Source organism: Pristis pectinata, chromosome 12 (genome assembly GCF_009764475.1).
Source record: "Pristis pectinata isolate sPriPec2 chromosome 12, sPriPec2.1.pri, whole genome shotgun sequence".
NCBI lineage: Eukaryota > Metazoa > Chordata > Chondrichthyes > Rhinopristiformes > Pristidae > Pristis > Pristis pectinata.
The window spans coordinates 17,154,828-17,179,163 of NC_067416.1; the positions used below are offsets into that span (position 1 = coordinate 17,154,828).

General features: G+C 38.2%; 1 protein-coding gene across 4 annotated transcripts in view; it reads right to left on the minus strand.

Moving 5' to 3' along the window:
- Window positions 1–1,477: 1,477 nt before the first annotated feature.
- The window catches only part of vti1a (vesicle transport through interaction with t-SNAREs 1A), a 265,382-nt gene continuing 242,523 nt past the window's right edge, over window positions 1,478–24,336 (minus strand). For 2 of the 4 annotated variants that reach the window (XM_052027223.1, XM_052027224.1), the window contains one exon: window positions 1,478–3,636. Coding sequence is in view for 2 of the 4 variants with exons in the window: in XM_052027221.1 (XP_051883181.1) it covers window positions 3,543–3,636 (94 nt within the window). In the remaining 2 variants the exon portion in view is untranslated. The remainder of the gene's footprint in view (window positions 3,637–24,336) is intronic. The other 2 variants (XM_052027221.1, XM_052027222.1) reach the window with 1 other exon arrangement.

The following is a 24,336-nucleotide window of genomic DNA, read 5'->3' on the forward strand; positions in this document are numbered from 1 at the left end:
CTAATGCAAGATAATGATGACTGGTAAAACATTGTATGAGGATTAATTGGCATCAGGTTGAGTGCAGCTTACACTGATGAATGCACACTTAGGTATATTTCAATGCCAATGCAATCATTTTTTGACCATGATCTCACTGAATGGTGGAACAGCTTGAAGGGGCTCAATCACAGATGTCAAAAGAATGAGTCAATTCTGCAAAACATTGGGCTGAATCATGCTTCCCTGAAACCAGAGGTTCTAAAGTGAATTACTATGCTGGCATGCAGAAATGTGAAATGTCCTGATATTCAGATACCACTGCCTCTGACCTCCTGCTCTGCCACCATTGAGTCCAGACTCAATATTATAGGCAGTGGCAAAATACCGCTTTGCTGAGCTAAGGAGGTGGATGCACTTCACACCTGGCCCTTAGCTTTACACTGGGGAGGGCTGGTAAACAAAGGGCAGCCCATTTATTAGAATGGAATTGCCCACCCTGTGGAACAAGGTAACTACAGGTGAGTGCTTGATTCACTTTGCCTTAATTTTAAACAATTATTTCTTAATATTTCAATGTTTTCAGATTTCTCTGACTATAAGAAACACTTAAAAACACTTCAAAAGCCTCTGACAGAAGTGAGGTTTCAAATGCATTCTGGGGTTGTGCCGTGAAGCCTACCTGTTGCATGGAGCCAGCTCTCCCGTACAGGATAGCTCTCAGATATTGAGGGCCAGTTTTTTTGACCCTACGCATCAAGAAAAATTAAGGCCGAGTAGGTGGGCGGGGATCGCGGGCAGCATGTCTGGGCAGCAGGCCAGGTTCAAGACAACCAGTCCCTCCATATAAATATCCTTTAAGTTAATGCCAGTCACTAGAGTAGTCTTCTTGGCTTGTACAAGTTAGACTTCACGCAGTGAGATTTTGCTGCCAAACGCAAAGGTACTTGTTAGTAATTCAGTTATTTAAAGTCTTCATCACTGGAAAATCGCATACATCTAAAGCCATGTATCTTGAATAACCTGCAAATCTGGATCTAAATATAAATAAGAATGGCAACCATTTTTGATATATTTAAATGACATTGTAGAATGACGCTTTGCTTTACTAATTAGAATTGCAGTCATGACCCACTGTATCCAGTGAATTGGACATTTTTGTTTTACCAGCTTTGTAAAAAGATAATATTCAACAACTGTGATCTATGGTGGGATTAGAATTTCAGGGGTCAAAAAGGGATTTTGATTTTCAGAGTCTGGATAGAACTGCTTTAAAATCTCACGAGCTCACTTTAAAAATGAATGAGAAAATAGGTTATCCAGGAGTCATTGTAAAAAAAATCAATAGACAGCATATATCCACTTGGGTTATCAAAATCCTTGAATTTGAAGAAAAAACACTTTAGGTATCATACAGTGCAGGCTTTGAAATGCAATCACTTAGTATAGCACAGAAAAAAGCAACACACACTTTATTTCTTTGGAATGTAATAGTGTAATTGATATATTAAATAACATACATATTCCATACACCTAATGTAGAGCAATGAGGTAAAAGTAAACATAAAGGCAGATTCCATAGCTCTCTGTACAAAATCAATTAAATAAATAAATGTGCAGGAAACATTCTACTGCAAATGGTCATTACAATAACAGCAAAATTCACACATAATTAAGCCTGCTTTCTGTAATGTGCGCAAAATGTGAGTGCATGAATATGTATATTTTTTTGAAATATCTCATTATTAGAAAATATAACCTAAAGTTAGCAGTAATTTATAAATCATGACACACTTCCAGGTTGCCAATTAACTATCAGTTCTTTCTTAAAGTGAGGTTTCATTGTCGATGCGGAGCTCACAGTCAAAGTCATGTAAAGGGGTTAAAATCTGCATTCATTAAACATTGAAGCATGTGTGTACCCACTGATTTTGTTGCCCCGAGAATAAGATATAACCTATTTTTGACAAGTTTTCATCTTCTCTGCGGAAGACAGCGAAACCCTCAACCACTACATGAAACCAAATAAGTCACAAGGAGGTTGGTAATGAATAATCCATTTTATATTCCAATGGCACCCGCAGCTCTGAGTGGTGGATTTCTGCCAGATGATAGCACGGCTGCAAAGAAACCACATGACGCAGCTGATGTTTAAAGAAAACAGACATAAGCCCAGAACAGATCATTAGCCACAAAACTGTTGTTTAATGCAATTTCTTAATGAACAAAATAGTTGATCCTAATAATGAAACAAAATAAAATGTTTAAACAGTAGCCAGGTTGTTGGTGATGCACAATTATTTCCTTGTCAAGTTTTTATGATTTAATGAGGTCCACTGGGACTGACATCTGTCAGTCAACCGTGACTTTTTGACACTATTACAACTTCAAATACATTTCCAGGCAGGCTGTTTTCTTCAGGTTTGAAATACTGAAATGATCTGACAGGTTTAAAAAAAAGAGAAAAAAAAATGTATGGTGAAGAGAGCAATTTTTTTTACAGTGGGCTAGACAATCTGTGCTGCCATGGTAATGAAAAACTATAGAGGTCATTATCTGATGAGGTTTGTGGAATTGGTAGAATTTAAGATAATGATAACCTCAATGGGTTCTACCCACATGGGATGGTCAGATCTGCACAATTTTGTTCACTGTTAATTTCCGCCTTTGAAGCTCTCAGCTCTGAAGCAAAAGCAAAGAAAGCCCCCCACCAAGCCAGTTCCAAAATAAGACAATTCAGCCTGCCTTAAACAGAATATCAAATGCTCCTCATCATGTAGCTGTGGACTGACGTCAGGCATGCTCTAGGTTTTCTGACTTTACACGAAGCATTTAAAATCATAGCAGCAGCTTTCACAATGTCAATTTTCAGTTCTAATTTTGTTTTTAATTTTTAGCTTTGCATCTTTTAATTATTTTGCACATTATTAGTACAGCAAGTAGAGCCCATGGGTTAATCATTTATTTCCAGTTATTTATTTTGTATATGAATGTAATTTCCATAATGTTACATGATGCATTTGTGAGAGAGGGAGTGTCACATCATTAATTAGGTGTGTGCCTAAAACCTAAACCAATGTGAAGTCAGGAATTAGGCAATCCACTTGTCCTTTGGACCTGGGAGCTGTGCATGTCAGTGCCTCACTCTAGGTCTTTTTTTAAAGCTAAACACAGTTCCCCATCATTTATCCTCTGTAGATATAACCTGCAAGCTGTTGACAGATCTTACACACATATACAAAGGCCTGTAGCACACCAACATACAACCCCATCACAACAAGACTTAAAATGATTCTACCTTTTATCCCCTTCTCCCAGCACTGAACAGCCAAGAAGTCCTCATGATCGCAGTTTCACTAAAAATCTAAGTCACTTTCTCAACAACAACAAAAAGAAATAAGCAAACAATGATACAAAAAAATTTTTTTACACTGTTTGAGCCAGAGTCAATGCACAGTAGAGAAGAATCTGTCAGTGCAAGAAGATGATTCATGTGACCAATTTGTCCTAATTACACTGAACAAGCAGTTTGTCGTTATTAATCACAGAAGAATAGAGACGTATCAGTGGCCTCTGACAGCAAAATAAATGGCCAGCACAATGGTGAGGAGAATGATGGCGCCCAGGATAAACATGAGGATCCGATTCTGGATGATCCTAGACAAGGAATTTAAAGAAGGGGGCAGAAGGGAGGAAACAAAAAAGAGAAAAGGCATTAGAAACTGCAACAAATAAAATCCTTATTCAGCTAACTTCAGTGATCAAAGATGTCAGTCCGCAGACTGGAGGTGCTCATGTAGATGTAACTTCTGAATTGCATTGAAGCTTGGAGTAACATCAAATAGAGGCACGTTTATACTTTTACATTTCTACATGAAAATACACATATTGGATATAATTCCTGCTGTTTGCTGAACACTGTCAGCTCCTGTTTATAGCGATGGTTTGAAAATTACTTTCAAAGTGTACATTAAACAAACATACAAAGCACAAATCCGCAAGTATACTGCACTTCTAAAAAAAACAAGTGCACAAAGGTACCAAGCATGCAATTATTGTCGATTATGTGGATGTCAAACTCTTAAATGCCCAGTAGAGAAAGGAAAAAAATTGCACGTGCTGAAAATCTGTAATAAAACCAGGAAACACTGCAAATACACAGCAGGTCTGGACTATCATCTCAAAAGATTAAAGATAGGTTAACATTTCAGGTGTGGAACCTTTGGCAGACCAGTTTTGATCAAAGTCTACACATCTTAAATATTAATCTGTCTTTTCTCTTTACAGTCACTGATAGATCTGCTGTGCATTTCCTGTATTTTTGCATTTTATTTCTTAATATCCAGTTTTTAGAAAGGAAACAAATGAAAGAAAAAGTTGAGTGCCAGTGAAAGGCATTATTTCTCACCAAACAAGCAGAAATTGGATTGGATTGCAAATGATACATGTCAAATCACTAATACTCTCCTCCCGACACTCCAAAGGGGCTGTTCTCTATCCAACTGACAGGTTACAAAATTATCACATTTGCTGACATGTCTTCCGCAAAACTGCTTTAGTTTTTGTCCACATTCTAAGCAGGAGATGAATGACCACCTCTGTCGCCATTCATCACTCACTGCAAGCGCTGGATCCATCTTGCTATCTGACTACTCCTGCCAGCAAGGATCAACACAAAACCTTCAACAACCCCCAATGCTAGCCAGCTTGTGCCCAGACCACAGAAACAACAAAGCAAGTGTATAAATGCTCTTAGCTTTCAGTATAATGAAACCTGCCTGCAGACCTGGGGTATTGTCAATGTTTTCAGGAAAAAACTCCTAGAACCAAACCACAAGTTGAAAAGGACGAAAGCAGAGGAAGCATTGCTCCATTAAAGCTTCAGTATCTCTGTTACTGCCTTACACAAGCTACTTTCAAGTGTATCAAACTGCATAAAAACCTCCCCTGGACATTACATGTTTACTACGAGGTTTTGAGGATTTTAGTTACTGTCTTTTCTGGTATACAAATACTAAGTACGAACAGTTCAGCTTCTGAAGAAAATAATTTTGGAATTTGATCACAGAAAATGTTTTTAGGTGTGTTATGTAAATATGGTTTGAAATTTAAATAATAATAAATTATCTTAGACTAGCTAGAATATGAAGATAGATAAATACACTTCATGAAGCATATGTTAAACAAAAGATAATCAGTCATTTTTTTCTGCATTTTAAATAATGCTAAAATGATATTATAACGCTATATTTACATTAAAAATAGAGGAGGGAAAATAATACTAAACTACTTGTAATTTTTGTTTTGATTTTTATTCTTTCAATTTCTAAGAGGAAATGATGTCTAAATAAATAAATCTACATACTCAAAATAAAATCGCTTTAACCTTGCAGTATTTTGTAGAAAATCATTTTAACATTGCAATCATTAAATAGTTAAGATTTTGTCTGTAGTTAAGAAATGTGGAAGCTTCATATAGAGTCTGTAATAGGAAGATACTTATTCACAAAATTGAGTTTTAATCCATTGCTCATTAAAAATTTCATTTACTTTTCCTCACTATTCTTCAAGGACCATCTATATTCTGATATCCTTGTAGTCACCCCATTAAGAGCCTGCTACACATCCATTTAAACGGACTTGAAATCAGAATTATAGCAAATAGAAAGATGAAGGAGATGGCACAGGCTTAATTAAAATATGTGACTTTATACTTTACTGTTTTTCCTCATCCCATATTAGTATTTCTTTTATAGCATGAATAAGAGTAGCTAATCAGTTCTTCAGGACACTCTTTAGGCAACAAGCTGTTCCAGGAAGATGCCATTAAAATCCCGTCTGCAGCTGGATTTCTTATTGAGGTTCACATGCTTTGCATCCTTCTGTATCATCAGCTCACTTCAAGGCCATTGATGGTAGATATAACAGGAATCAATCTTTAGACCAGAACAAATCAACAAAATCTTGAAAATATCCGTTGCAGTAGAGCACAAAAAAAATAACAGGCAGATCGATTTATTCACAAATGGCTTGATAACGAAGTATTCCAATATCAAACATGTATTTGGTGCCTTACATGAACATGATAATTCATCAGAAAAATAAATAACCATTGAAGCCTTGGGAAATGCCTGTTAAAATTCACGCAAGTAGAATGAGTTGTGCAGGTAGTGTACTTCCTCTGTGATGATAAGGGCAAGCTACTGAACTGTAAATCAAGAAGCACAGTGTGTTGCTGTCTGTCCATTGAGAGGTCAGGCATAAACTTGTGCATGAGAGCTACAAATAGAAAATTCCTGATCCTGGTCATCAGCTGGGTAATGGGAATGGAGGCTACAGGGGTAGGTGCATGAGGCCCAGGGCTAATCCATATCCCACAGCAAGGGGAAGAGATAAAAGGGAAACAGTTTCTTGTTTATCTTCCATCTGCCAGCTCAAGAGTGGAACAAGAATTTGGATAACGGTTACCTGCTAGGAAATGCCTCCAATTCTCAATCCATTTTTAAAAAAAGGTTGTGGCCCAAAAGGCATTCCAGCTGTTGGAAATAATAGTTTAAAGAATCAAATTATACCAGAGTGGTTTTAATTAAACTACTAACACTCAGGAAGGCTAAAACTTGCAGTGAGTACAATGTTCAGACTGGCTAAATCTAAATCTACAAGTGGGGCAGTTTAGGAACCCAAATCATTTTCTGAGCCAAGGGTACAATTATGAGCCCATACTGATAAGAAACTATATGTGCCTCAGAAACTTGGTTTACCAATGTATTTTTCTACCATTTGACAAGCCACAGTTTCATTTACTGTGGTAAAAGAATGACACACAGAAGACATTGCAACTTCCATTATGGTTAGTTTGGAAGGGAGAGATCATTTCAGATTTTGCTGACAAAATAACACTCATGGTACACAGTTACTTGCGTGCAATGGTCCAGCAAGCGGAATACTTAATTTATGCAAGTATTTCTATTTGAAAACAGTATTTTGTCACCTGCCTCAATATCAATGCATTCAATATCATTGTGAATCTCCTGTACTTGCAAAGTAGATACAAACCAAGTCCACTTCTGAAATTCACAGATAGTAATTAGTAACACAAGCACCCTATTAATTACATGATAATTGTTAATAACTACCAATCCATCACTCATCTCTTTAGATTCTGAATTGTTTTGGAAGATAATAGAAAAGTAACATTTTAAATTTTAATTCTTTTTCTTTTACCTTTAGTTTCTCTCTCAATCAATCTTCCTTTCTATTGTTTTCTCCTTCCTTCTGTAGTTGACTAGACACTGATTTTTATCCACTTCACCTTTCTCTATCATTTCTTGTTTGTTTCCCAATCCTTAACTCTCTCTGGTTAAGTCATTCGCTTGATGGTTGTTCCAATCACTCAGGTCTCAGACACCCTGTTTCCCTCAATGTGACATTATCAGCTGAAACTTCCAGCAACTCTGCAGACACTCTGAGGGGTAAATCTGGTTGGCAATGGACACTGGACAGAAGAGTATAAAGACTAAGCAAAGTGAAACATTGGTGATATGAATCATTCTTTTGTAATGATTCAAGATTCTAAATATTATAACAAAATGCTTTCAAAATCCTGTTAAATTAATTGAGAAATGGGTTTCTTGTCACCTTAACACAATACCAAGTACAGCCAGATTGACGATAATCTTATGGGTCAGGTATAGATATGGTAAGGTTTATTTTTTGATGATTTATCGGGCAGTGTAGAGTTATATATAGTCTGTAAAAGGATCTTGCTTATTGGGCTAATGACCATTTCTTATTACCTGCTTCTTCAAAAATAAAGGCTGAATGTCCAACTATAGCCCTCATCAGGGCTTTTCCCACCTCGGGGCCTCTCCGGATATCCCCAGTACTAGTCTAAATCTCTGTGTCCATGCTTCCATGGGGGTAAAATCACCATTTTCTGTAAGACAGTTCACCCAATGGTCCAGTAAGAATCCAGCATCTCACCACGGCCTTCAAATATCCGGCATTGCTGGACTGTAAATCCAATGTTATTGGCTGAAGACAACAACACAGACAATTCTTAGATTGGTAGGCTAATATGCTATTAACACCATGTTTTAAATTACAGTTATAGTTCTAAGTGGAATCAGTGGAATCCACAGTCCTTGTACTTGTTTGTGGAAAACAAAATGCTCTAAAATGATGGCCACTGTATCCTCCTCTATGGACATACTTCAATAATAGGGGAGATTTTAAGGAATAGGAAGGACAGCTACATAGAGAGTGAGGAAACATCTCACAAATACAGACAAAAACAACAAACATCTTTCTCCAAATTAAGAGCATGTTGTAATGTTTTCCAGTGACATAGAAATAAGGAGGTGGAATGAACATTACACAGCTTAGTTCTACACAGTTGGCTTTACTCAGCAAGTTATTTGACGAGGCTCACATTTCACATCTGGTTTGGAAACACCAGTTATATACTGCTTCTGTTTCCAAGCTTGCATATTTTTTCCTCTCTTCCTTGCTGGCCCATGCACTGCGCTAAGCCAGGATCAGGCAGGAAACTTATTTGGTTCCAGGCCTTTGCCAATATTGTGTCTGGAACACGAGTAAGAATGGACTTGGTGGCCCTCAGTCCCTATTGAGAAGCATCTGGACTCTTAATAACTCTCTGCATGAAAAAACACAGGTGCCTTTGGATACAATCCCAGATATTACCTGCTTTCAGAACATAGTGTTATAAATATACAACTGTTTAACCAAATAAGCTTTACTTAAACTTACCATTATATCAGCAATTATGACTAAGAGCTAGTGCCTTTGAAAACTGAAAAATGTGATCTGAAAATGAACATAGGACCTGACGTGCAAGTATTTCTCACATTCAATTTTACAATGATTTTTATAAGTCTATCTAACTTGCTGGCACTTCAGATTTAGAAGAAACCTTTATGGATCCTTCGATGCTTGACAGGTATATGCCCTTGGTGCTTTTGTTGTAAGTTGTCTGAATAGATAGCACTATGGAGTAAAAGGATGGGATTGGAAGAGAAACTTGTAAATTAAGTTTGCAAATAATAGATTGTTTCCAAACAGTAATATGATATTTTGTGTCCAAGCACTAACAAAAAAAAAGTCAGCAAGGTGTGTTGTTTTGTTCACTTGATAGACATTTTACTGTTGGCTTTGTGAGATAAAGAACAGACTATTCACAGAAAGACCTGATCTGAGGATGGGGGTGGGGTGGGGTTGGGGAGGGGGGGAAATGGGTGGCCCTCAGACATTAAGTTGTTCAAAGTTTCATGGCACTATTCACAATGGCCAAAGAGTGCGAAGATGGAAATCTTTGATTGTTTTCAAACTGTACTAAAATATAAAAAGACCCAGGAGGCAGGGAGCAAAACTAACCATCATGCATGCAGTTTAATCCTACCAATCTGACAGACCAGAGCAAGATTCATATGTTTGCAGGACTTATGCTGACAGTAGGCAGAGTTCAATAGAGAAATTTCACACCAGCATGTCGGGAGTCTTAAACCAGTTCATGCACACTGTAAAATTTATATTTAACAAGTTAACAGAAGAATTCAGTTGTATTTATAGATATAACAAAACTCAATCTTGTTGAAGGTCCTTGCTTATTTTGTATAAAAACAAATTTCATTACACACAACTAAATGTGGCTTTGTGGCCATGTCCAATTAACCCTCAGTGGGAAATGACTACATTTTTAATGTGGTGTAAGTAAGTTCCAAAAGCAGACAAAGACCACAAGCTAGGCTTCTGCTGTCATTTTATAAGTACTGACACTGGAGGACTGGATCCAGTTTCTCCTTTTACATAAAGCCAAATGTGGGAACAAAAAAACTCATGTAATAAGAGATTTGTGATAAAATAGATCCACTCTGTATACTTCTTCCTGTAGTAATTCTTTCAGTTTGTATGTGAGGACTTTGATGGTGACAAATATGCATTTGTAACAGTTTGCTGTAATTTTTTGAGTGGATGGAATTGGAATGCTGATGGGGTTAAATCTCCTAATTGTGTTTGTTCAAGCCTGTGACAATAGGGGATGAAAGCAAGAATAAGACTGGTAGGTGCACTCAGGCTAAAGAAATTTATTACACCTCCCTTACATAGCCGTGGTTCAACTTTTGTTGTGCTGCTGTTGAGAAAGCAAATTTCCATTGACAAGGACAGCAATCCAACCAAAATGGACGGAAGGAGAGAGAGCATTGAGTTACAGAGCAGGAAGTCTAATATAACAGTGTCATTGGAATAAGCCATTGTTGGCTTACTGAACTTTTAAAGTTTGAAATACTGTACTTAAAGAAACATTTGCACATGCTTGTCATACTTGCATTGCAGAAGTGAAATGGACCAAAAAGCCAATATTCCTTATGCAAGTGCCTTCTTTTTATACTTCCAGATCAAATACATTATAAAAGATATATGCAATAAAAAAAATGATGGCATTACAAAAATACAAGATGAAGAGTTTTAAAATTATTTCTTTTTAAGGTGAACATTCATAAATATTTCAGTTTTTGTAGGTAATAGTCTGGTTAGATGTGTCAGTGGAAAAATGGAAACCTTTAGCAGAAAGATCTTTACACATGAATATCTTAATATGGACTGTTCCCTGCATTTTTCTGGGAACTTTAGTAGTTGCCTCCAGTACATTTTACAGCTGCAGTCTTCCTGCATCTTACAGGTGGGTGGCTTTTGTTTTAATCAGTACAGTGCAGATTGGTTGATCTCCAAACTCGGCATCTCCCCAGTGATCGGTCAGATGATACCAAGGTTTCTTCCCTGACAAGACTTAAATCAGAACAACAATCAGAATGTGCCTCTGCAGTGTACTTGTATCACATCCACCAGTGTAAAAGAATGGGGCCAACTGTAACCAGAACATTGCTCTTGTCTCCATGCACCTGAGGCTAACAAGATAGATTCCAGGCAAATTATACTTTAATGACCATACAGTGAACTCACAGAAGTATTCAAGAAACCTTTTCTTTATCTTCAAAATTATTCCTTTCCCACACTCATTCAAGACTTTTAGAGAAAGCTTTCCTGATCCTCAACCAAGCAACAATGGATCACCAGGGCAGAGTGACTAAAGGAAAAGCAGATGGAAATGAGCACAAACTTTTGACAAAGCCTATCCTATTTTCCAGTATTTTTTGCACACATTACTTCCGGCACAGGAAGAGGATACCTGCCCAGTTACTCCTTTCCTGCTTTACAGTTCCAATTGCCTTGTGCTGCTTCACAAAGTGGCTGTTACTCATGTGCAAGCCTCAATAGTTACTTGCCACTGAGGGCACCAGACCCTGACTCAAACCCAGACTCACTCCTGTACACATGTAAAGGTTTCCAGGAGTGAAAGAAGTCACCAAGGCTATCCCTAAGCCTGAGGACTAGAGGAACCTGCTGTGCATTACTTCTGCCCTGAGGGGATTCGGTAGGCATGCACAGACAGAAATCAAACCAAAGACCTTCATGCAGGTCATCAATAATTATAATTAAGAAGACTTGTGCTTTTAATGTTTCTTCTTCTTAAGCAGGGCACTATCAGCTCCCAGGAGTAAGTGGGGATGTTGTATTTCTTCAAGGAGGTTTTGTGAACATCGTTGAATATTTTCCTCTATCTGATAAACTTGCTGTGACAGATTAGAATAAAGTGTCTACTGGTGTCAGGCATTTGAATGCTGTGGCCTGCCCAAAGGAGCCAAGGGTGAGTGCAATGAAGGCTTCAATGCTATAAGTGTTAGCCTGGGAGAGGATGCTGATGTTGGTTTGATTATCTTTCCAGCTCATTTGGAGGATTTTGCAGAGACATTGTTGGTGATTTAAGATGCCTGCTGTCAAATACTCCTCTTCTTAGTCAGCCATGTGTGGTGGTAAATTTCTCCATCATTGATTACCATCGCTGAGAGGTGGCTCCTAAAATATGGAAAGTGTTCTATGTTTTCCTTTAACTTTGGAAGCCGATAGTGTACAGCAGGTGCAGGCTGGTAGGGATTTTTGTTTTGTGGATGTTGAATGTAAGGCCCACCCTCTCATACACTTCAGTGAACAAACCAACAATGACTTGGAACTTGGCCATCGGACAGCCACATACACAAGCATTGTCTGCCTATCACAGTGCATCTAGACAGGTTGGAGTGACCTTGATTCTGGACTGGAGGCTCTGTTGTTTGAAGAGTTTCTTACTAGTTCTGCACACCAGCTCCACAAGAGCGGGCCATTTATTGGAGGTGAGACACAGTAGCAAGGTAGTTTGAAAAATGGTGTCCGGGTGAAAATGCAGTCTTGTTTGACACTGGTCTGCATGGAGATTGGCTCTGATCTGGATGCCATTATGAAGCAAATGAGAAACAGGAGATAAATTTCTGCGAGCAGCCATACTCGAGGTGTGCACTCCACATTCCCTCATGAATGACAGAGTCCAAAGATTTAGTGACGTCGAGAAAGGCCACATATAATGGATGGTGCTGCTTCTTTGGAGTTGTCCCGCAGTGAAGATCACGTCCATGGTATCTCTATATGGATGGAATCAACAATACGATTTGGGCAGCAGCTCTGGCCACTATGGGGAAGTGGCTGAGAAGAACCCTGCTGATGAATTTTTGGACCTTATTCAAGAATCCTTTATTACATGCACTTTTAACTAAGTTTGAAACAATGAACTCTCACTGCAACTTAGACAAATGTAAATGGCAAAATGTGCAGCAAAGGTAATGTGATTTTATAACTTACTAGATTTCATGGTCCATTTCTGATCTACCTTGTAGATTAGATCTGATCTCCACACACATTTCTTAAGGGCAACAGTTTACAGAGTGTCCATAGAGAAGAATTCTCAAGTCTTCATGTTGTGATGTTCAGCATTTACTGTCTAGTTTCTCGCTCCATCCTTGAGCCCTTTCCATTTATGCAATTCCTGAAGCAGCTGAATTATTGGTCAAAGTTCTTGATTCTTAAAAGGGCTTTTAAGAGGGGCTTGGATGGGCACATGAATGAGTGGAAAATGCAGGGATATGGGCATTCTGTAGGTAGAAGGGATTAGCTATGTCGGCACAACATTGTGGGCCGAAGGGCCTATTCTGTGCTGTACTGTTCTATGTTCACTGCTAAGATATTCAGCCAAACAGTTTGTATGGTTGCTCTTACCTCGTAGTAAGCATCCACTGCACAGTGCATTAACTCAATAAACTGATAGCTGTCAGGATGGCAGTGGAATTTCAAATACCTGTATTGAGTACTGCTATGTGATTGCCCATGTTTGGACCAATATATGTTTGGCATTTACAAAACACTACAACTTCCAAAAGGTAATAATTTATTTGACTATTCCCACAAAAGTGCAAATAAAAAAAAACAGGTGGCTTAAATGCAAAGTATTTCTCCTTCATATTTTTCAAGGTCAAGTTTTCTTGTAATGGCTGCCAGTCATGGTCACCAAGGGAATTTAGACCTACAAGTGTAATATCAGAAATAGTAATTCTAGATGTTCCATGACATTCAAAATTATTAATGAGCAGAAAACCAAAACATTGGAATATACATGCAACCAAACATGCAAAAAACAATTCTAAGAATTTCATTTGTAAAGTTACTTCACAATCTGCTTAAGGTGTAAATGGGTTGGATCTTGCTGACTTATAGCAGACAGTTCCCTCAGTGACCACAACCAGCAGTTATTTGTGCCTTAGGTGATCGCAGATATCCGCTCACGTGTGGAAATTGTGGAAGTCCAGGATGACCTGAAGGTTGGAGGCTGGTGTCCCTAACTCTCTACTCTGCCAGTAAATATCAAGCCCAGCTATGGAGAGATATCTCCCTAAAAAGTGTCTAGATTCACATTGCATCCAGCCCTCAGCATTACACCAGAGAGACAGGCATACAAAGAGCAATCCTATGCAACTGAATGCATCTGACACAAAAGGCAATACAGTTATAGTTATTACTTATTTCATGCTTTTTAAAAATTGTTTGTACTTTAATGTGCTTCTAACCTTTTATTAACTTTCAAAATAATTCTTATTTTAGTTATTTAAATCTATTGACTCAGAGATATTTAAAAGCCTTTGACAACCAGCAAGCTCCAGTTGGCAGGTGTTGTTGGTAGTGAAGCTGAGCAGCCCATTGGATCCAATATGATTCAATCCGATGTTTCAGAAAACAAGAGCAACTTACTTCTTTCAAAACTATCTTTAAAATATTCTCGTTTCTTGCTCTGTTTTTATTCCCTGATATCTTAGATTTAAAAAGGAATCTAAGGGGCTATGTTATAATTTACTCTGCTGGATTTGCCATTTTCATCTACTGGAATAAAAAGCCCTTTGACCTGCACAGACTGATGAATTAGTTGAAGCAAAATGATATTATTGTTCGGTTTCATTGCATTTCAAAACCATTGAACAAACTGGCTTAACAGTACACCCTGACCTTTTACAGCTTTAAAACACTTTGTATTGCATCAGGAAGATTGAAACAGCCATTGCCTGTTTACCTCAGAAAATAATCACATAATGTGGCGGAAAGCTGAAAATGTAGCAACTTCTCAATAAAGACACCAATAAACCACAGCCTTGGAAATAATATGAATTGGCTTTAATAGAAATAGTGTGCGAAATATCACTGCTGTGACATGCACGTGGCCACAGCAAGCACTTTGTTTGGCTCCTGCATTGTGCATTGGATGCATTGTGCTTGTTAAAGAAACCTTCCATTTAAATCTACATAGCAACATTTTTTAAGCAAGTTACTGAAAATATTAGGATTGGTATGAATTTTGATAATCCTAATTAATAAATGAGAAGCAAAGAGAAAGAAGAAAGATAGAAGGGAAAAAGAGAGATTTTAAAATTTTTAATGTAAATGACGAAGCTATAGAAACAAGAATTCTGATTTTATAGTCACTGCTTTAAGAATTTACTCACACAATTACAAAAGAAAAATGAAAAAAAAAGCACATTAAAATATAAACAAATCAAGCCAAATTTTCCAGGAAGGATTTTTCAGCACAAGTGGTCAATGAGCCAAAACTTTAAAATATTACAACAGATTTTGGAACCCAACATAATGTTCTGTTTGCTTTGGGCTGAATCAAGCAGCATTCACCTTTGCTTCCAGGGTAATGGAGCACAGAAACCAAGCCTTCTTTTGACTTGTCTTGTGTACTTTCTGTTCTAAAGTTCTGTTGACTGGTTAAGAAAAACATTTTCAATTTCCATTTTTTTTGTGGAAATGCTGGTCAATAAAGCTTCAATATTTCTTCAAGTCTTTAGAACAGGAAGAGCTGTTGGAAAAAGAGGTCTTGCAAGACCAGAGACACGGTGGCATATCAGAGAAATTGGCACGATGCAGGGTGGATTGTCCATTGTTGCTGTAGGACTCAGATGTGTAAAATTGGATTGGGAGGGATCAGGCCAGCGGATAACCAGACACAGGCCTGTTTCACTGCCTGTAAGGGCAGCTGCTGCCAATCACAATGATGGTACTGCTGGTGTCGGGGATGCCATTGTAAACTTGTTTTCTTTTCCACCAGGGTCTGCCAGGGTAACCTTCCATCCAATCAATGTCATTTCTTCACTGCTAGCCATTGGTAGGAAATAGCGCTCCTGTACTACTCCATCACAAGTCAACACGTTCTGTTGCGTAGAAATTGCTTTGTGCCTCAAATGTGTGGTGGGCTTACAAATACTGTGTGAGTGGGTGCCCCCAACAACATTCTGCTGCATGTGAAGTCCATTTATCGTCTGTGATGGGATTGTCTTCACATCAACCTGCACGAAGCCTTTCATTTGCTTGATTCACCATTGCAGAATAACTTAGATTGAGGGAGAGGGAAGCAAGAAATCCAGATGTGTTGGTTGGGGGTAAGGCACTTCAGATATTGTATCATCTTGTTATATTAAAGAATTTCTTGGTCTACTCCTTTCACTAACTTTCTTCATTCCAATCTCCAGGTTTTTTATCATTCACTATTTCATCCAACCTTCACAGCTACTAAAATGGTTGAATCCTGTTTCTTAAATAACTACAGCCTTTGTAAAGACTTATGCCAGAAATTTCATTAGAAAAAAACATTTACACCTTCTTTATGTGTGTAACTCATGAAGACAACCTACTGCACTGAAGTTTGAAGCATTTGCATCCATTTTTTGTTGAAGCCTTGCCCACAAGGTAAAAGGAATGGGTATAATTCAGCTAATGCTTCTGTAATTTTCCAGAAGCATTATGTTTACATGGAGACATCACTAACATGCATGGCACACATTTCTGACTAATTGACAGAAACTGAATTACAGGTCATAGCTTAAGACCTCGATTGTTAACTCAGCCAAACAAGGAGTAAATCCACAAGCTGGGAATGTTATGTGTCTCAGTGGGTTCCTTTAGGATGCATGATTTTTATTCTTGCTACCTCTCCAACATTGATTTTGATGTGCTGTGATTCGCAGGTTGGAAGCACATACTAACATGACAGCTTGTATGAATTGTGAGCTTCAGTCTGTTGCCCGTGATTGTAGTGGAGTGGCTTAATCATGGCATTGGGCTCAATCATGATATCCCAATGGTCCCCAGTGGGTTCTGCATTAAATTGATCTGTTTAACCCTCCTCCCCTTGATTTCCTCCCCCTACCTCTGCATTTTCCACAGTGACCTCAACCTCCACTATTTTCCATGATCTCCATGGCTCTAAAGAGAACTCACTTAAATAGCATTGCCTTGTTTCAGGTGGTGTGGATGGGGCTGGGGTGTGGGAGGCTGTGGTGTGGGGGAGAGACAGTGGGACCTGCCTTTAAATCATCTTTGGCTAGTACTGTCTTTAAATGGGGAAATAACATGATAGGGAACTCCTAAAGCAAGGATGTCCCATTTTTCTTTGGTGAAACCTCATTTAACATTGGGGGAAAAAGTAGTGCCCATAGCTAGTGCCTTAAAAATCGGTGACATCCGATTTTGAGACATTGGAATTTTATTCCCATATGTCGTCACATCTCTTTCTGTGGCCACCTAACATTTTTTTAATAAGCAATGCAGTTTTGCCCCTGTCGTTCCAGTACCCCTTGTTGAGCTCTTCGTAATAGGCCAAATATATATTTACTACAGGCACATCTCCGGCTATCCTGAGGGATTGGCCTGGTTTAGCAACCTCCTTCTCTGTTACATTGCTGCTTTATTTACCCACTGCAGAAGAAGGATCACTATGGAAAGAAAATGTGGTTTGCAGAAATGGAAAGAGGAGCAGTTCATAAATGCGATTCTTACCAAATTCAGTGCAACAACAATTCAAAGTCAATAAAACAAAATGTCGGTCAATGACTAAACTGGAGTTGCAATTAATGTAGTAAGTGGGTGAAAAGCTGACAAAGTTGGTGAGAAATGGTTTGTAACATGATGTCTGCAAAGTTCGACACAAATAAAGCTGAAGATATCTGGCAAACCATACAAGTATTCACGCAGATTCTTACAAATAAAATCCTTCAGTTTTGTGCAACAGCTGGATCTCAACTCACAATGTTTGTTGAAAGGGTGTAACAATAACCATGCAACTACTCCTTGAAACTATGCAGTTCATAAATTTTTATTGTTTGCCAAGCATTGAAATCTCATTAGGGGTCATAATTCTGCCGTACTTTGTGACCCTCCCTGATAGTGGAGCTCAAGAAATTCAGCGAGGACGTGCACTGCTGGCGAAGGTGCATGTCACGCTACTGTGCAAGGATTTGCTGCGCTCTAATTCACCGATACATCATGCTATCACGTAACAGTCTGACTATTTGTTTTACCATTTCAGTTGTAATTCATATTTGTGGCTTCTGCAGATATACAACATCCACTGTGACTACAGCATCTGTTCAGCAGTTGTACCGAATTTGATACTCACACTAGGTTTTGAGGCATTACATTATTCAAGTACCCCTTCAGGTTATGGAGGCATTTTCATAAAAACCGTTAAAAAAAACTGTTAAGGGCAAACAATCTAAAATATTATCCTCAAGGATTACAGAAATGACCGATTCTGTGTTATAATGCCTGGAGGCGAAAGCTGTGCTCAGTATTGTACACCAGAGACCAAACCTGGGAAATGAGAAGAATGAATCTCTTTACCAGAGAACCACAATTTTTAATTATAGTCCTTTACTATTGTTATTTAATTACATATTTCAGTGGTAAGGCAACAGGCACCAAAAACACATTTTATTTGTAATGGCAATGGCTTCTTTGGGCATCTTTATTGAAATAGTATCAGTATAGCAACTATTTCGTGGTGATGACAGACCTAGGTTACAATGCTGGGTTAACACTGGTCTCTGGCATAAGAAAACAAAGTTTAGTGCATGCACACAAGCCATTCCTGCTGACCAGCATCTGAATTGCAGTTAAATTTTAATGTTAATGTGCTGATAGAACAGTTGGTCCCTTGTTAATATTAAAAAGATTAGAAATGGAGTTCTAAAAAGTTCCTATCCAACTGCTGCCTAGGAAACTTCCTGAGCTATCCTTTAGTGTGGGGCCTTGGTATCAACCAACTTCCTAAATTCAATCTGGGTAAATTCAAATCTAAAATATACTGCACTTACATATCAATGCAGAGGGAAAACCACTTCATATCAGTACAACCTGCATGGCAAAATCACCTTATTCAGTGCTGTTCAATGATTTTATCGTTCAGCATAATTATTAATAATCTACAAGCACTGGTTACTTTTGCACCTTGGGTTAGAGATGTGCTTAAGAGCTAAAATTTGAGGTCAATGGTGAAATCTAAAGATTCATTCTGTACTTTGGGCTGTAAATCAGCAGTCACTGGTAGATAACCACGGTCAATATTTGTTTTATTGTATTCTGTACCTGAGTAAGGAACAGATGGGAGGGGAATTTAAATGCATATTTGACAGAGAGGAAGATCTGATCTAAAGTCACTCACTTGCATATTTAAAAAGGGCCATTTATTCTCAGAAAACAATGTTCACTGTTATCAAAACTTAAGCACACACAGCTGGAACATTATTACACAGATTTGTGGAAGTACATGCTTGCTCATAATAAAACAATAAATATGTCCTTTAATTTATTTTGGATTACATAGTTATCAACATTTAATTTTGCCCCTTATCAATGGAACACACCTTCACACCCACTTTGCCTGCTCAACTTCAGGGTCAAATTCTCCACATCTGCCTTGGTATGCACATTTCACACATTCTTGTCCCCTCCTGGTGAAATCCTTCCACTGCTATTCCTATCTATTTCTTGCCATGTCCTGTTAAGTTGATACTCTCTCTCCAATTGGCCATGTGAATGAAAAAGAAAATATAGTTCCACAACTGTTTCAACATCCCGAGTCCTACTGTAGGGAATACTCTCACTGGTGCTGATAATGATTGGATGATCTCAAGAAGTACAAGTATGTATAATAAATCAAACTACAGTAAAATATAGGGGATGTTGGAGATCTTAAATAAAATGCACAAAATGCTGAAATTACTCAGGTCAGGCAGCATCTGTGAAGAAATAAACATAGTGAACATTTCAGGTTAATGATCTTACATCAGGAGTTCCAATCAAAGGTCATTGTCCTGAATTTAATCTATGATATGTCAGAGGTGCTCAGTTTATTAATACCATATACAGGCAGTATCTTGTGAAACACTGTGTTGTCTCATCAGTACTGTCTTATTTACATGTAGACAATATTCACCAAATATCTAAATAGGCAGGGATGCATGTATTTAATGAATGATGAATCCACTCTGTGCTGCTTCCTTCGAAGTTTGGAATCAAGGGCTCAAGAACAATTTTCCCAAAAAAGCAATTTAATGTGGCCTGAAGCTATGAATTTAGCAAGTGCTTAGCCAAAACTTGAAGGGAAGGGTCACTGGCAAAGCTAGCCAGAGGAATTTTGTTTTGTGAATGCTTGTTAAGAGTTGTGTTGTTTCTTTTCAAATGCAAGGCACTTACAAAAAAAAACCTCTCAGCAGCTCTCTGGTGTCTGGAGTATTTAGGATGGAAGTTATATTGGAATTAACCTGATCAGATAAAAATAGTGTTGGATCCATTGCTGGTAACTTCACATTTAAAAACAAACTGTCCAGTAACAATAAACCATCAAAACTAAGACCTGGGTGGGCAATGCACTAAATAATTTTGCTTCATGGCATGATGTGCTTTAATTCCAGAATATAAACTATCCAAGTTATGCACTGTAAAATATGGCTTGCTACTTTAATTTAGGAATAATATTAAAGTATTTTCTCACACCTCTTGAAGGCACCAGGCACCGAGGTACAATTCCATGGTGGGGATTGGGGAAGTTATTCTCAGCTTTTTCAAATGATCAGTTTTAATGTGGAGCCACTGAGTATTGACAAATTATTCAATCACAAGGAGTATCACATCCCGTCCTGTTCTCAATTATTACCTCCACACATGCATTTTCCAATAGGAGCTTGAACTTTCCCCTCACCAACACAGAGGCAAGGAGATCCTTTTCCAATTTTTGCCCTGATAGAGAGCAATTTACTTTGGAAAATCCAATAACTGAATCTGGAAGTTTACTGACTGCAACACAGGTACAACATTTACTTTGATCAAAGGTATTGCTAAACAAGGTATTATTGAAACTTTAGAGTAAAATATTTTTAATGCGGATATAGTTTTATGTAGACCGTATGTTTGGCAAAGAGAACAGCGAGTAAATCCTATAATGAAGTCTCTGCTGCTCTGGTTCATTTAATCTCTGAAGCCCAAATTTCTATCTTCATGGTCTCCAGTTCACAGAAAATCCAAACATCATTCAGTTGTAAGGTCTGCAGTCTATCCTAAGAAGCATCAGAGCTGATGTACTGGACTCATCCCAGTCAACATTCTTTGTTTGTCTTTTCTCTACCAGCTTTCTTTCCTTCCATCTCTTGCTCTGAAACAGATCAACACCTGGTTGTGTACGTCTCCTAAGGAAGTGCCTACCTTCAGATATGTTCCAAGTGATCAAGCTTTCTTGTGATTGATTAAGCATGGGAGAATAACATTTGTTTAATATACAAATATAGATGAAACACAAGGCAGAGATCAGTAGGTGGTGAATCAACCAGAAGTTTGGTAAATTTATGTCTTGTTGATTCAGTCATGCTTTAGATCAGAATTCAAACACGGCACATAATGGTCACCATGGCTAAGTTGCATGCTGGCTATGTCACATTTGGAAACTCAGAAACGGTAATGGAAAAATAAAAGTTCTAAATAAGCTGTTAATAAAAAGTACTAATTTCCTGCAAAATAATCTTTTAATTTCATTCAATGCACAACATATAGAGGGTTTGGAGAAAGTTAGTAATTCGTAGCAAGGCTGAAAGAACATGGGAGGGTTTGGGGACAGAAAGCCGTGGGATCACAGCCAATGCGGGAATGGAGCAGAAAGTCTAGGTCAGAAGACTGTTTCACATGAAAGGTTGAGTCTTTTAGCTGTGGGCCAAAAAATCCAATACATGTGCATGATGTGGTGCCCAAGGGTCATACGTAACCAACAGAGGTTCAGTGACTACCATGTGGGATTGGGTGTTCTCTATACATCCGGTCTATATGCTGATGGCAATGAAAATCATATTTATTATACATCATTGCATTCAATTCCTGCAGTAACTTTGAGCAGAACTAACATGCCGCAATATCTATGTGATAAATTTATCCAACAACTTATGGTGCTTGAAGAAAGGATCTTGTAGAGGTGCTGTTTCACATAGATTATGCTGGTTTGTTTTAGACCTCAAGTTACCTGTCAGTATCTTTTTATTTTGCAACTTTTGTGTTACATAAGTGGATTTTGTTCTGGCAACCATTGGGCTGCCCTACTTTCATCCTCTCCAGAAAATGTTTATTTCATTCAGGGATGGTCCAGATTTGCCTTTGGAACTGGGGGGGGGGGGGGGGGGGGGGGAATGCAGAAAAGGAGAGAGAAGGAGCTTTAGGGCTCCTTAAGAAGAGGGTAATGTGTGGGAGTCCATTCCCTCAGCTGGTCTTCAAGTTGAACCTTCCTTAACTTCACTGAGCAGCAATAAGCAAGGTGCCTATGCTTCACCTTAGGAGCTGTTATTGAATTATACCGCCGGCTGCAATACCCCACATCTGGAATACTCCACCATGGACATCACTGTAGCCATCATCTTCATTGTGAACCTTCACTTTGTCATCATGAAGCTGTTCTAGACCATCACGAGTGATATCAGTAATGTATCACAGTACAGGGAGGTGACTGAGACTCTCCATACCATAAAGAACACATGCCCATGTACAGAATGAAGGAAGACAAGATAGAACAAAGCTCAAGACGCATTGTTGGGTACAAGGTGAAATAGACTGCATCCACATTTCTTTGTTTGCTATCCAGCATCAGCCTGATATTTTTCTCACTGAATATGCAGCCTGTTTGTAAACATACAGGGCTTACAAAGTGGCATTGGTAAATGTAGGGCCTGATTTACTGCCCTGCAGTCACTGTTCTCCCTCTTTCTAGTTTGCTGCCAGAGAGCTTACTTTAAGTGGCGCTATAGATGGCTTATTTCCCACCAACTTCCCAATAGGAATGCAGCCAATAAGCAGCATTGTGAGCACTAGTTTCGCAAGATCCATGCACATACTGTTTGCTGAGGCATCAGTTTTCAAGCAAAACTGAATTTCCAGGCTGAGATGTTAAACCAGGTAGATATAAAGGAAGATCCCTTGGCATATTCAAAGAAGAGCAGGCTTTTCCCCACTGCACATGCCAATAATTATCTGTCAATCAACATTACTAAAGCAGATTATTTAGTCATTATTACATTGTTGTTTGTGGAACCATACCATGCGGAAATTGGTTGTTTTGTTTCCCTACGTTATAAGAGTAATGCTTTTTTAAAAAAACTTCATTAACCACAAAATATTTTGTGATGCATTGAGGTTCCCTTTCTCTTTGTCCTTCATCCTCTAATAAGGTTTACGCTGCAGAAAAAAAATCACAATCAACAATGAATTTGGCCACCTCACTTTTAAGTGACACCTTTAATATAAAAGTATGTTGGAAAGTTACTTTCCTTACTTAGGTGCAATTATCACATTAGGTTTCAGAAAGCTAAAACAAAACTGGACCTCTAAACTGTGAATGTCTACAAATTTATTCCTAATCTGGCGTGCATTTGGAAGGAAGAACTGCGGCAGTGAAAGTGTAGGTCAATTTCCAGTTGTCATATGTACTCGTAAACTAAAAACTAAAATAGTGGGCAATGGCAAGGAGGAGAGATAAAGGAGAGAGAGAAAATAAAAGATGCAGTTTAACAGTTGCCAATGCAATTCAGAGCTGGGTATCCCTTTACAGAGTGCAAGACAAGACTATTACAGATTGAATGGTAGCAATGGATTCTCTTTCTCTTCTTGAGAGTTGTCATACTCAGTCTACTGTTGCCCTAAACAAGCTCCTACAGGAACAATGGAAACATTATAGAAGTATGAATGATTACTGCAATTTTCTGGTTGTTATGGTCTGAGATTATTTGCAGTACATACTTCTAGAGTTCTGCTTATAGTGATTCTGTTCAGAGATCTGAGGACAACAAAACTAATTATTTTCAATGTGCTGTATCTTAAGTTTTATGGTAAAGTTACAGCAGCAGCCTTATGCTGGAGTTAGTGTAGCTGAGACTGGTTGATGCACAGTGCAATTCACAGCTGGCTGTACTCTAGTGTGCTGTGAACACCCTGAACTGCTTACACAAGAGGAAAACTCACTGCTTTGAATAGTTTGAAAATGGGGGCTTTCAGTATTTTCAAATATGTGTTGGCCCAGGATTTGCATTTGTAACAATGGCTAAGTGTCCATGTTGGCTGCGATTACATCTTGGATTTGGCAACAATCGGTACTTCCATGGAAGTGTGGCTTTACATGGAATGGAAAACATTGCTGTCACTATTTAGATCCTTGTCCACAGACCGCCTGTTTTTAAGTCTTCCCCATTTCAAAGGGAAATGAATTGAACTGATGATAATTTCATGTATTTGCAGACAGTCTGATTGTTCAATAACCCTGAAAATATCATGCCTTATTGCAAAATATAGAGTGTGTTTCTGAATGTCTCTTAAGCCATAATATCTGCTTATCTAAAAAAAACTAATTTCATGTCAATTGTAATTTACTCAGATATATTTAAAATAGATTAAAAATATTTGAGAAACCATTAATGTAATTATTTTTCAGCTTCACTTGAATTATATATGTTCCAATCTTTACTCAGCACTCCATGTAATGTTTAAAAAAATGTGCTTCCCGTTCATGATTTGTGGTCTGAGAATTCTTTAATTTGACTGGCCACTCAATCCAGGTTG